At 33.2% G+C, this 13,583-nt stretch overlaps 1 protein-coding gene across 1 annotated transcript; it reads right to left on the bottom strand.

The window, feature by feature from the left end:
- Positions 1-1,472: 1,472 nt before the first annotated feature.
- On the bottom strand, positions 1,473-6,657 carry LOC126769744 (uncharacterized). The gene is made up of 3 exons (XM_050488660.1): positions 6,421-6,657; positions 2,751-2,943; positions 1,473-1,789 (listed from the first exon to the last, which is right to left on the bottom strand). The coding sequence occupies exons 1-3, from the start codon at positions 6,655-6,657 to the stop codon at positions 1,473-1,475; spliced, it is 747 nt and encodes a 248-aa protein (XP_050344617.1).
- Positions 6,658-13,583: the final 6,926 nt, after the last annotated feature.

Raw genomic sequence — 13,583 nt, 5'->3', positions numbered from 1 at the left:
AAACTTATTGAATATTAATTGTTTTTTTATTGTTACTTATATATTACTTTGGGTATATATGTAGTTTTACATGATGCAAGTGTAAAAATATAAATGAATAAAAATTAACAAATAGCGATACTTTTTTCATATGACACTTTACGTAATGTCTACTGATATAGATTTTATGTCTATTTATATACTATTAAAAAAATTGCTTCAACCTGTCACACGCACGAGCCGCATAAGCTACCATCAAAATTAAAAATTGAAAATATAAAAAATCCAAGTATTTTTAATTTTAGAAAACACATTTACAAAGCTTTATATCATAACTTTTGCGTCATTACATCCGAACATGTTATTGGCGATACACTCATAAAATTAAATAAAGTAAATACATAGTAAAGTCTAGACGTCTCTTAGATATAACAAACATTAAAAAAATATACATTCGCAAACATATCAAGCGAACTCGTTCGAAAACGGGCAAGCGATCACAATAGATAACTGCTTCGTGTAGGAGCAGCTTATCTTTATGGCATCTGAAGCTAAAGGAAACTGCAGAGAAGAGTAATAGCCCTCGATACGCACATTCTGAAATAGAGTATTGTTGCCTTTGCTAATGTACTTTTTGATAAATGCGACACTATACAGGCTTGCCAACCTTTGGATGCGATTTTACAATTTATAACGGTATAATCCAGTGAAACGATTAGTACTTATAAACTATTTCCTGCTCTAAGCTGTAACGTTGTTGCCACATTTTAACGTAATACCGTAAAGTTCTGTTTCAATTTTATTAAAAAGGTGTTTATATTATTTCTAACGTGATTGGAGCCTTTATTAAAATCAGGACGTCGAAATAAAATATTTTTATTGTGATTTTAGGGATAAAATAGAAATTACTTACAAATTGTTATGAGAAATATGTATCAATTTTCTGGCATAAAAAGATAAGATATAATAACATAATCGTTATAATATTATCACTATCAATTGAAGATAGTTAAAAATACCACCGATTCACCAATTTTATTTTTGTACTAGATGCTCCGCGCAGGTTCACCTGACTTAAACCTTACTGCTCCGCCCCTACGGGTCGTAGCGTATTGACCTTTCTTACTTAATGGACTTTCTAACGTTAAAATATATTTTTGAAATCGGAATTGTAGATCCTGAGATAAACGCATTCAAACGAATTCTTCAGATTTTTATTATTGCTATAGATTTAAAAAAAAACGAGATGCATTTAAAATTTAGACTTTAACATAAGCATTTATCCTCTAAATTAATAATCTAAGTTGTATCGATACATTTGATAATTAAAAACTAATAGAATGAAAAAAAAAAACAATTATTTGCTAACGTAATTCTTTATTATCTCGGATTACATAATATTTTTTTGAAATGAAATAATTATTATATTTTCAATAATACTTTCGGTAAAACCGAGATTCGTAAATTCGAAACACGTTATGTTTACTTATTAATTAACATATTTTTGGTTTAATTTTATTTGTAAGCTTGCTTATAATAGTAACACAAGGTTTTAAAACTATTATTGTCGTATATGTGGATGTTATGGCAATCATAATATAAGGAAATTCAATTGAAGACCAATTCCTGAACGATTCTTTCATAAAACCAAATGACAGGCACACAGATGAAACAGCGAAAGCCGATGATCCAATCATTAAATGGCTTATTTTAAAAGCTTGAGATGATACAACGCTTCCAATGCCTACTTTGTATAAGGTCATAACTCCGTTGAAAAGGCTTACACATGTTAACGTAAGAGCCGCTAATGCTGAAAATGAAAATTATTAATCATATGAATATCCGTAATCCGTAATTACATCATGAATATAGAGTATCATTCATCATAATTCATTCGTCTTTGTTTTACAACTGTTATTTCTGAATACAGACGCTTCATGATTGTATTAATACTTCATACAAATAAATGTCCTCAAATACGATCTAAAGTATACGATTATTGGTATTAACTACTAACAGTCAAACTTATATTATTAAAGGTGAGTTTTATCTCTAAAAAAAATTGTCTCAAAATTGTAAAATTTATTTAGCTGTACACGAAGTTTTTATTTTTATTCTCAAATCAGTTGATTCTTGGTATAAAAAGTAAAATTTACAAACCAACAACATTAATAAAATGATTAAAGAATATATGTTTAGTAAATTGGCATTTTTTTAAATTTATCTTTTGTGATAGCAGTTATCACATTTTTATCCATCATTATCTTTTATAAGATCAGACTGTGACGTGTTTGCAAAAAAATTATAATGTTTTAGATAGTATATCGATTTTAACGATTGTAAAACATTCCGCTATGTTTAAAAACGTTTTTGCAATAATTTATTTTATAACTATTTTTTTTAATGCGAATATTAATTGAGTGATGTGTTATTAAAACTAATTTAAAATTATATGTATTACGTCACATTATAATACGATAGCCCAAATTGGGTTAGCTATTTCAAATTGCAAAAACATACTTCAGTAATTTGATTACTCCAAGATTTTTTTAATTAAATGGCGGCTAACTCGGTATAGTAATTAAGTGGATATTTTGAATTTAGACTGCTAGTAACTAATGCCTTTATTAAAAATAACATTTATTTTTAAAAATGCAATTAAGCCTTATTATTTAATCAGTCCAACTTGGCTATGATGTGGCATAAGCATATATTTAGAACAGATACATTTTTTCATAAGAAATGAATTAATAAATACAATATACGCTCACCTAATTTACCATGAACCGTGTTAAAATTAACAGATTTGTGTCTTATCATTATGACAGAACCAACAATTGCTAATATTGAACCGGCGAGCTGCAAGATCCAATGACTCCTCCGCCTGTGCGAGTGTTTCATAGACGATGACCAACCATTATAGCAGGCTATACTAAGTATTCCATGTGACATCAACAGCTGATACTGAAAATTAAACAAAAGAACATAAACCAATTAAATTAATTTCATCTATACGAGTATAGCTCGAGGCGAATACATAAAAATCAGTTTTATTATTCTAATTAATAATGGTAACTTTAAAATAAAATACAAATAACGAATACAGATCCAGATACCACTACAAACATAGCTTTATAATCTAAAAATGTAAACTTAAGGCTATGTCCATCCACTTCAATTAATATACGTACGTGTTTTTTATGTACTAAGTATAATATTATTGTTTTTACAACTTAACTTCTATGTAAAGTACTTTACTAGTTGCAGTACTCTTAAATGTCCGATAACATATTGCTATGATATAACGCATCAAAGACTATAATTAAAACATAAACAAATGCTTGATCATATCATCGACTAGTTATTGCCTTTATGCCGTCGCAATGTCTCATTTTTTTTTGCGTAAAATCATATACGTCACGACTCGCGTACTATTTATTGCCCTTTAATGGCGCTGTACCAGAAATGTGCACACAAATACCAAAATCAATTATTTGGTACATAATTGTTGTTAGTGCTTGCGTAAAAGTTTCGCGACGCGTAAAGGCATACACATTATTTTATAAATAAGATATTTTTCAAGTTTTCTTGCAATCAGTCTACTTACCAACAACGATACATTATTATGTTTTGTCAAGACATAAGTCTTACGTCATTAAGTGTGATAATACAACATAAGATAACATAGATGATAAAATGCGTTGAGTTCATATTTGTTGATTTTCGTGCAAGATATATAAAATTTCAATTGTATTTAATAATCATAACTGCGTTTTTTAATTACCGGAACAGACAATTAGGTTACATTAAAACCAGCTCAATATTACCTAGGTAGGTCCTTAACGTTTATTGTACAAATAATTTTCATGTATATATAATTATATACATATATATATATATATATATATATATATATATATATATATATATATATATATATATATATATATGTGTATACAAAAAAGTCCAAACTTATATGTACATATGGGCCAGTCGAGAAGAACGTCATAGACACAAGTATAGAATATCTTAGATACAAAAATGAAAAGCTAATGTAATTATGTAAACCATGAAGCAGTAACATATTTTGTTACATTCACTACTTCTGATGAAGCATTCTGATGACAAAATCATAAGCCTTGATCTCTTGTATCGTCTAGAGAATGTAATGCTATTAAAATTATATAATATGCTTTATGTCTTATTTTATACGGTGATACATAAATAATTTATAAGAAGAACTTAGGACGAATTTCTGGAAAAGGTTCAAAGGTAACTAGTAACTGCCAGAATTATAAAGATAAGTACATATGCACGACTTATAAACAACAAATAATGCCATATAAATAACTTTGAGGTTATTTATCGTCACTTATTTTGATCCAGTCTTTATATTAAGATTTATTAAAGCTGTAAATCAAAGCTTGATCAATTTATGACACGATAATCTAATTTATGGAAGCTTAAAGTTATAGACAATCGCCGAAATAACGTGTAAGTATTTAATAATAATATAAATTACATTTAAAAACGTAGTTTCTCTAATATGATTACGCATTTCGCACACGGAGAATGCAATTACTCGTAAATATTAGAACAATCAAAAGACAATGTTTTAAAATAGCCGGGATACAGCGATGACAACTTTGTTTCTTAACAGACAATTTTACATTTGTTCGTCCAAAGTGAATTGTTCGAGATAGAAGGATTTCGATTGACGTGTACAAAGAAGTACTCGCTTAATTTCATTTTAAAAGATTGAAAGGTTTTTTTATTTACCTTCAGATTACAAGATAGGTTCAGATTAAAAGATGTTGCATATATATAATATTTTATAATCTAAATCTACTATTGTTATATTTAAAACTTTATTGTGGAAAAAGTATGTAGATCTTGGAAATTTCTACAGGAATTCAACTAAAGCATATCTGTATTAAAATGTCAAAATAACCATTTTCGTTTAAAACAATAGAATAAAAATATGATATAACTTTGTATTAATTTATTTGAAGCCAATATTAATAATCATTTTAAAATCTTAATTTTATTTATCACAATAGCTGCGGGCATTTCGATACCCTGAGTTAAAAATCCAAGTCACGCCAATTAAAATTATTGAATTTTTCTTTAAAAAAAAATCTAAGTGGCTATCCAAAGTTTCGTAAGTTGTTTTTAAAATAAATTGACATCATTACACAGAAATGGTCTTTATATTTATGCTCTTCCTGAACTTGTTGCTGGCTGTTCATAGTAGAACATATCACATCATAAAATATTTGTAAACTGTTTATTTTTGTTATTTATTTGAAGAAAATAAACAAACAAATAGCCACCTAATGCTACGTCACCTACGTCCATAACCATTGCAGCATAGTAGTTTTGTACATCTGATACAAAACCAGTATGCTTCAATTGAGTTAATCTAATAATAAACATATATTTTTTTATATTAACACGTAATTAGTGAAAGTTAAAAAAAGGGTAATTGATAAACGCTTTCTTCAAAGTCAGTGCATAATACATGATAATTAATTTCATCATAATTCGATTATATTCCTCAAGGAAATTTTATCATAAATTGTCAAAGTATTAATCTAAGCCAATTTCGCTCGAGGCTGTTACAGAGTAAGACGGAGGGATTCAGCATGTCACATATTTAAATGCGATAGAACTAACTAATTTCAGATGAAGTCACGTACCACTTGAAAAGGATTACTGTTATAATTGGTCAAGATACGATGAACTATTATATAATACATATAATTTGATACATATATTCATATTACATTTAGTTTGACTTTAAACTTGTGTAGAACTATTAATAAACTATTTTGCTTTGATAAGTTAATATCTACATATTAGTTGCCAATAAATAAAAAAAATATATAAAAGTCTCCAACAAAATAAACTCAGTTATTAGCAGTATGCAACGAATTATCACAATTAATTTAAACATAAATTAATTATTGAACTTTCTATTATAACTTAATTAAAATATATAATTACAACAATATTCATTAATTATTGGCATATTTCATCTAAGCTACTTATTATTTAAGACGGCAGTTGTTCAGAAAGTATTATCTTATTATTTAATATAAAAGACCCGGTGGCCTGTATCTTATTATTATTATTACATTATAACTATACCAAAATGAATTAAGGCTAGTTAAGTCACAATATAAAAAAAACTAAATTGGAATTATTTTTAATCTGTATATTTTTTACCAATTTATTGGTCAATTAAATTTGATAAGAAATTGATCATCGTCGTTTTGTTATTTTCCACCGTTAATCTCAAGCATTGTAAAACTTTCAATTGCTTTCAAAAATAGATATAAATCGGGGTTTTTAAAAATGATATAACATCTCTGATATTCTCGATAGCTTTAACTATTATATCTAGATAAAATCCGATAAAATAGTACAACGGACACTTACCCCAGCAACCGAGAGACAGATATGCAGTTGAAAGGCACTTAATGGAATTGACTGGAACGCGAAACACAGCGTCACAAACACACTCAAAGCTATTAAGGAGTGCACAAACGTATTCATACAATCTCGGAACACCGTCCATTGATAATTGCCGTTACTAGAAGTATCAGTCACAGCATCACTAGGATTGAATTCTCTAGAATCATCCAGCAATGTAACTCGATCTGTATTTTCAGACATAGTTCACGTTTGAAACGAAATTAGTGACACAAATTCAGTAAAAGATTTAAACATACTAGTCGTACAAGACATTTGTATGACATGTCCTTGGAGGAAGCCACTTGGTCACGCATCTTTTATCGTTGATAATATTTCTCACGTATTCCTGATAACCGATAATAATAAAGTATTACGATAAGTGCTAACTGCAATTACTTTAAGTGTTGTATACAGTTATTAAGTACTTGATTATTACGTGGTTGATTTTTGTAAAACTAATTCTCTATTTTTAAAGTTAGAAGAAATTCGTTATATTGAATAGTTAATATTAACATTCTGACAATACTTAGCAAATTATGCTTATTATAAATAAAAGTAATCAGTTTTTTTTTAAAGTTTATTACAGTGTAAATTCGCTGCTATCAGTTATTTTGAATATTTTGTTGTGTTTCGGCGAAATGATAAGTGAGCAAGTGTAATTACAAGAGAGAGCAAGAGACAATATCATCAGTGAAAAGGCTGTCTTTGTAGTTGAAGGTAGTTTATATTTCTAAAAAGGCTAATGTCTATGAAAGAGATTACCTCGATTATTTGATATCCTTCTTGCTTAATATATTGAAGCAAATTTTATAATTTGATTCAATTTTATTAAGTAAAAATAAAAATAAAATTAAGGCATATTTATCTGATTATATTTTCATCATACATTTTAAAAAACTTGTAATAATTATAAAAGTAGCGTAGAAAGCAATAAAACCTATTAAAATAAACGAAGTTGCATGTGCCCATGCAGTAAATTCAGGTGTAAATAATCCACTGCAAAGACATATGGTAGACGATATGAAAGTTGGTATTCCAAAACTCGTATGAAGCAGCCTCAAGTTCCTTCCACGAACCAACGCAAAGGGACCCAGCAAGAAGGTTATACAAGCGAATATTATTGTTATTATTCCTAAAAGAAAAGAAAAGTTTAAGAGTAAGGTATAACTCGGGCAATAACTCTATATGAGCTCGAGATGGCCCAGTGGTAAGAACGCGTGAATCTTAACCGATGATCGTGAGTTCAAACCCGGGCAAGCACCACTGAATTTTCATGTACTTAATTTGTTATTATAATTCATCTCATGTTTGACGGTGAAAGAAAACATCGTAAGGACACATGCAGGTTGCATGTGTCGAATTTCTCTGAAATTCTGCAACATATGTATTCTACCAACATGCATTGGAACAGAATGGTGAAATAAGCTCCAAACCATCTCCTTATAAAGAGAGAGGCCTTAGCCCAGCAGTGGAACATACAAAACAGCCTGTGTGTTACTGTAACTCTATATAAGACTGTATATGTATATTATAAAAACCGAATTATAAATAAATGTCTTTCGCATTTCATCCTTTTTCGGTAAGTGCTAATAAACTTCATGTAGTATTTTAAGCTCAAATATGATGAAATCTAAGGGTTTATATAATTTTGTTGAGATTATATCAAAGCTGAGATGACCCAATGGATAGTAAGTTAACATATGCATAATGGTGTGTTTATAATTCATCTCGGTTAAGCAAAACATCAGAGGAAATCTGCATGTGACAAACGTAACTCTGCCACATGTAGGTGAGGAGGTATTTGCAGGACAGTGGAACATTTACGGACTGGGCAGCCGGGATTACGGATTACCTTAATCTATAAACTCGAATTAAAAAAAATGAGGCCTTTTTAATTATAACACGAAAGATTGTCATTTCTGAAGTGAAGATAGTACGACGACCAAACGGTCAACCAAGTAATCCTATAGGAGCTAAGTTTCTATAATTTGAAGGTGAAATTGTATAAATTCAGTGATACGCCGTATAGAGATAATGCTTTGGCCGACTTTTAATAAAGTTCATTGGCGTAAGTACATAGTTTATGCAATAATATTTGTAAGTTAAAGAAGGCACTTTGGAGACAACATTCCTATCAGATCTTATATAAATTGACTGCATTGCAGAGAAGCTTTAAAAGTTTCTGAAATATTCAATTGGTTATAAAACTAAAATTTTTAAAATCGATATTTTATTTAAAAATTGCTTTTCTGTTTCAGATTAATAATTTGATTGAGATTAATGTCGATTAATAATACACCGGAACCGTTTGACCGTTTACCATTCAAGTTGGGACATATCTATATATATTTTTCATGGAGAAGGTTTTCATTGTATACACCAAATTGTATACCGTTAAACTGGTCGTAATGACAACTGGTATATATACACAAGCAAACAACGTCCGCCGGGTTTTGTTGATACTTATATGGCACTGGGCTATGTTCGTCAAAACTACTGCAGTCATCATATACAATTTAGAGTATAATAATAATAATGTCCTCCAGACTGATTTCGGCCACGGCGGCCAGTGCGCAGAAGTTATTATAGTGCACAAGTGTGTGCGCAAACACAGGTGCACTCTCTATTCCCTAACTTTTTAAATCCGATGGGATGGCAATCCGACACGACCGGAAACAGTTTAGGCGCAGAACCAACGGCTTTACGTGCTTTCCGAGGCACGGGAGTGTACACACTTCCAACTTCCAGACTCCAGGCTGCTACTGAGAATTTTCTGACAGAAAAACTCAATAACTTTCTTATTGGCCCGACCTGGGAATTGAACCCAGCACTTCCGAGTCTGCGGCCTGATATATAGCCACTAGACCAACGAGGCAGTCAATTATTTAGAGTATAAATTTAAATTATTTCAAATACCCCTGGGTATTTAAAATATTGTATAGAAGACTCGCATAGATTTTTTTTAACTATAGACTTGGAAATTAGTATTGATGTCTTTGTTTAAAATTTGAGGGTTCACATATATACAAAGAAAATTCAGACTAAAGTATCAACGCTTCACTGATACTAAATATATAGTAATATGTATTTAGGTATTTCTCTTTGTTTAGTTTAAATTAAATTTAAGTGATGATGACGTCTTACAGTTATTTTTGGTTACCGCGACAGCTGATTTATTGAGTCCATAAGACTTTTCTTCCGCAAGTATAAATTTTAGAAAAAAAACTTTTTTTATATTTATGTATATAATCAAATAATATTATGAATACGAAAGATTGTGTATTTAAAAATTTGTTACTATATCACAGCAGAACAACTAAATGCTAATTAAATAATATCTGATAATCGAGGCTTAAACAAGCTAGATACCGTCTCCTTGAGAGAGGAGTTTTTTTGTCCAGCAGTGGACATGTACATGATGTTATATTACTTTTACAGTATCAATTATTTGGCGGCAGTTAGTTGCGGATTCAATTATATTAACACTCAACATTAGTTTGCAAAGTTATTATCTATTTTACTAATACAACCTATCAGCGGAATCCGATATCCACTAAATTTCCGCATTACGTTACATCACGAGCTGACAATATTAGAATTCCTGATTCGATCTCTACTAGCCATAGCTGCCAAGTATTTCATAATTACGGACAGTACACGTAACCAATGTTATTTGATATTTAGTTTGAGTATATAAAATCTAAAGTATCCATTTATATCTTTGTAATTAATCAATTTCAAGATTTTTTGGGTATAATTATTTTTAAAATTTATACCTAAAAACTAATTACTTAGTTAAGAATATTAACTCCAAAAATAACTTATTGATTACTGTAAATAGTATAATAAAATTTAATATGTAAGTATTTAGTTTCAACAGCAATATGCAGGCACATTTTTGGAGTCGCTTTTTATTTATTTATTTGTTACAATTAGTTATTATATACTAATTTTAAATTTTAAATGTAATTCAATATTGCCCTTCATCATTTTAAGTATAAAAAAGCTTAGCTATACGTACCAGTAATTCCATGTAAATTTCCTGATATGCCTTTTGATAATATTACCAGAACAGTACCAGAAACAGCGCAAATCATTGCGCATATTTGCAAATACATATGTGAAAATCTTCTATGTCTTAACCTCATTGGCGCCGACCATCCATTTGCATAGTTTAGACTTAATATAGCTTCAGCTGAAAAGAAATGGTACTGCGAACAGAGAAAATGGAGTAAATTACGAGTATCTATTTAAAACTATTTATTGCTTTTAAGCTATTTAGACGAGCTCGGAAGCTAAAATATTTAAATGTTTTTTATTTAATGGGGATATTGTAGTGAAAAGGTAAGCTTAAAACCTATTATTCGCTTTATATTTTACATAGAAATTTAATATTTCATTAATAAAATTTGTATATTAATTTGATAAATTTAAGCCTAGACGCAGTTTGTTAACACATAATATATTAATTTTTTTTTTATATGCGCCGGGATGACAAATGACTACTCCACCTGATGGTAAGTGGTAGTAGAGTCCAAACGCGACGACGGCCAGTACAGTCGGGAAGAATGTTCTGTACTAGCTGTCCCCGCCTTGCCGGCCCGCAAGATGCCTTTTCACGCCTCGTTTGAAGGAACCCAAGTTGTAAGAGGAGGGGAACACGTGAGCTGGTAAGGAATTCCATGTTTTGGAAGTGCGACAAAGAAATGAGTTGCCAAATTTCTTTGTGCGCGATGGAATTGATGTCACAGTTCGGCGGTGACATCGAGAGCCAGCACGCGTAGACTTATGATGGAAGGGGGAAGCAGGAATAAGAGAGAATAATTCCTCAAAGCACTCGCCGTGATACAGTCGATAGAAAGCGCTCAGCGCTGCTATCTCTCGACGCAATTGTAAAGCCTCGAGGGTGTTTGTGAGCTTTACATCGCCAATAATGCGGACTGCACGTCGCTGCAACCGATCCAAGGTTTCCAGTAAGTAGGTACTTAACGGAGCCATCCCAAAGGTGCGAGCAATATTCAAAGCAAGACCGTACCTGTGTTTTGTATAATAGGCACAGTTGTTGTGGCGTGAAAAAACGCCGCACCTTGTTCAGAACTTCGAGTTTCCTTGAAGCTGTTTTAATAACAGCCCTTGGACTAAGGTCGCAGCGAACGTCCATCCCCTGCATGGCTATTTTGCTTTGTATCACTAGCGGTGTGCCACAGAGGGAGGGAAGAGGGGAAAATGGTGACTTTTTCGCTTTGAGAGCGCATACCTGTGTTTTGTTGGCATTAAACTCAACAAGATTATCAGAACCCCATTTGGCGATGAGCTCTAACGTCCTATCGAGTTCAATGAAAAGACTCTCCCGCCTCTCCTCAGTCTCCGCTCGCCCAGTCACTGCGCGTCCGTGGTATCCACCTTGCACTGTACTATCGTCTGCATAGCAATGTATGTTATGTAATCATAGCAATGAATAGCACAGATCCCTGGGGAACCCCAGCATTCACTACATATAATTGTGAAGCGCAGCCATCAACTAAATCACGAAGGCTACGCTTGTGTAGGAAGCTGGCAATCCAGGTGCATAGCTGAGCAGTCAGACCATATGCCGGCAGTTTGGAGAGAAGACTTCTGGGCCAGACCCTGTCGAAAGCCTTGGAGATATCGAGGCTCACAGCCAAAGATTCTCCACGCTTGTCGATAGCCTCAGCCCAGAGGTGTGTTACGTACGCTAGAAGATCACCTGTGGACCGTTTTGGTCGAAACCCGTACTGACGATCATTAATTAGACAGTGATCTTCTAGATAATGGATCAGTTGGTTGTTTAGAATCCGTTCCATCACCTTACAAAGTACTGAGGTGATAGCTATTGGCTGATAATTTGCCGGGTCAGACCGATCCCCTTTTTTGGGAACCGCTTGCACATTAGCTCTTCTCCAAGCCTCTGGCACACATCCCGAAGAGAGAGAAAGTTAGAACAGGCGCGTTAACACAGGATACAGCTCCGCCACGCACTTCTTCAGCACTATGGCTGGTATTCCATCGGGACTGCTAGCTTTCCGTATATCAAGTGATTGCAGCTCCGTACGCACATCACGTTGCCTGATTTTGATGTCAGGCATCGTGTGGTCACATGAAGGTATTGATGGCAGCGCACTACAATTATCGATCACGGAGTTATGGGCAAAGAGTTTTGCCAGGAGATCGGCTTTCTCCTGCGGACTATGAGCTAGCAATCCGTCCGGATTTCTGAGTGGTGGCAACGAAGGTTGGCAGAAATTGTTTTGCACAGACTTGGTCAGCCGCCAGAAGCTACGGGAGCCCCTAGGATGCGAAACAAGGTCACGACCAATCTGTACAATGCGCTGTGCATCCGTTCTCGTGTATGCCTTCCTACAGGACTTGGAATTTTTATTGTAGTTTGCTTTCAGTGAGGCAATGTTAGATGCCCCGCTAACGCAGCCGTTGATCCATGCCCGATATGCCGCCTGCTTAGATGATACAGCATCGGCACATTCACGAGTGAACCAACGGTTACGCGTACCCCTACTGATGAGATCTGAGCTAGGAATGTAATATTCCATTCCTAACATGATCTCATCAGCAACAGCAGCGGCACTAGCTGTCGGGTCATTCCCACTGAAGCAACGTTCCTTCAAAGGGACTGACGCATAGTAAAGACGTGAAGCATACCGTCCCAATCTGCTGACTTATAGTGCTAGACGCGACGTTTGCATACCGCTGGTGGCGGCAGCTTGGCCTGTGGCACTTTGGTAGATATAAGGCTGTGATCCGAAGAACCAAGTGGACCTTGAACCATAATCTGATATTCCACCGGGTGAGAAGTCAGCAGAAGGTCCAGTAGAGAAGGCGCTTGCCCATCAATGTCTGGGATCCTGGTGGGCTGATCAACCAGTTGGGTCAAGTTGTGTGTGAGAGCAAAAGCATGAGCAGTTCTTCCAGCATGGTCAGTTCTGAGGGATTTCAACCATGATTCATGGTGAGCATTAAAATCCCCCAAAAACACCAATTCCGCATTAGGAAACTCCTCTTGCGCATCATCTGCCACCCGACTAAGATGGTCAAATAATCGGCTTGTCTACAAGTCACCATTGTGGGATCTGTAGAGGCACACGTAGACT

This window comes from Nymphalis io, chromosome 7 (genome assembly GCF_905147045.1).
Source record: "Nymphalis io chromosome 7, ilAglIoxx1.1, whole genome shotgun sequence".
NCBI lineage: Eukaryota > Metazoa > Arthropoda > Insecta > Lepidoptera > Nymphalidae > Nymphalis > Nymphalis io.
Note: the sequence above shows the minus strand (reverse complement) of the source record. Positions and strands in the feature narration are given on the sequence as shown.

Bases quoted from the DNA above. Each gene is read 5' to 3' on its own strand.
- LOC126769744 (XM_050488660.1), bottom strand. From the start codon at position 6,657: ATGTCTGAAAATACAGATCGAGTTACATTGCTGGATGATTCTAGAGAA. The intron at 2,944-6,420 runs GTAAGTGTCCGT...TTTAATTTTCAG, and splicing joins TCTGTCTCTCGGTTGCTGGG to TATCAGCTGTTGATGTCACA. The intron at 1,790-2,750 runs GTGAGCGTATAT...TTTCATTTTCAG, and splicing joins CACGGTTCATGGTAAATTAG to CATTAGCGGCTCTTACGTTA.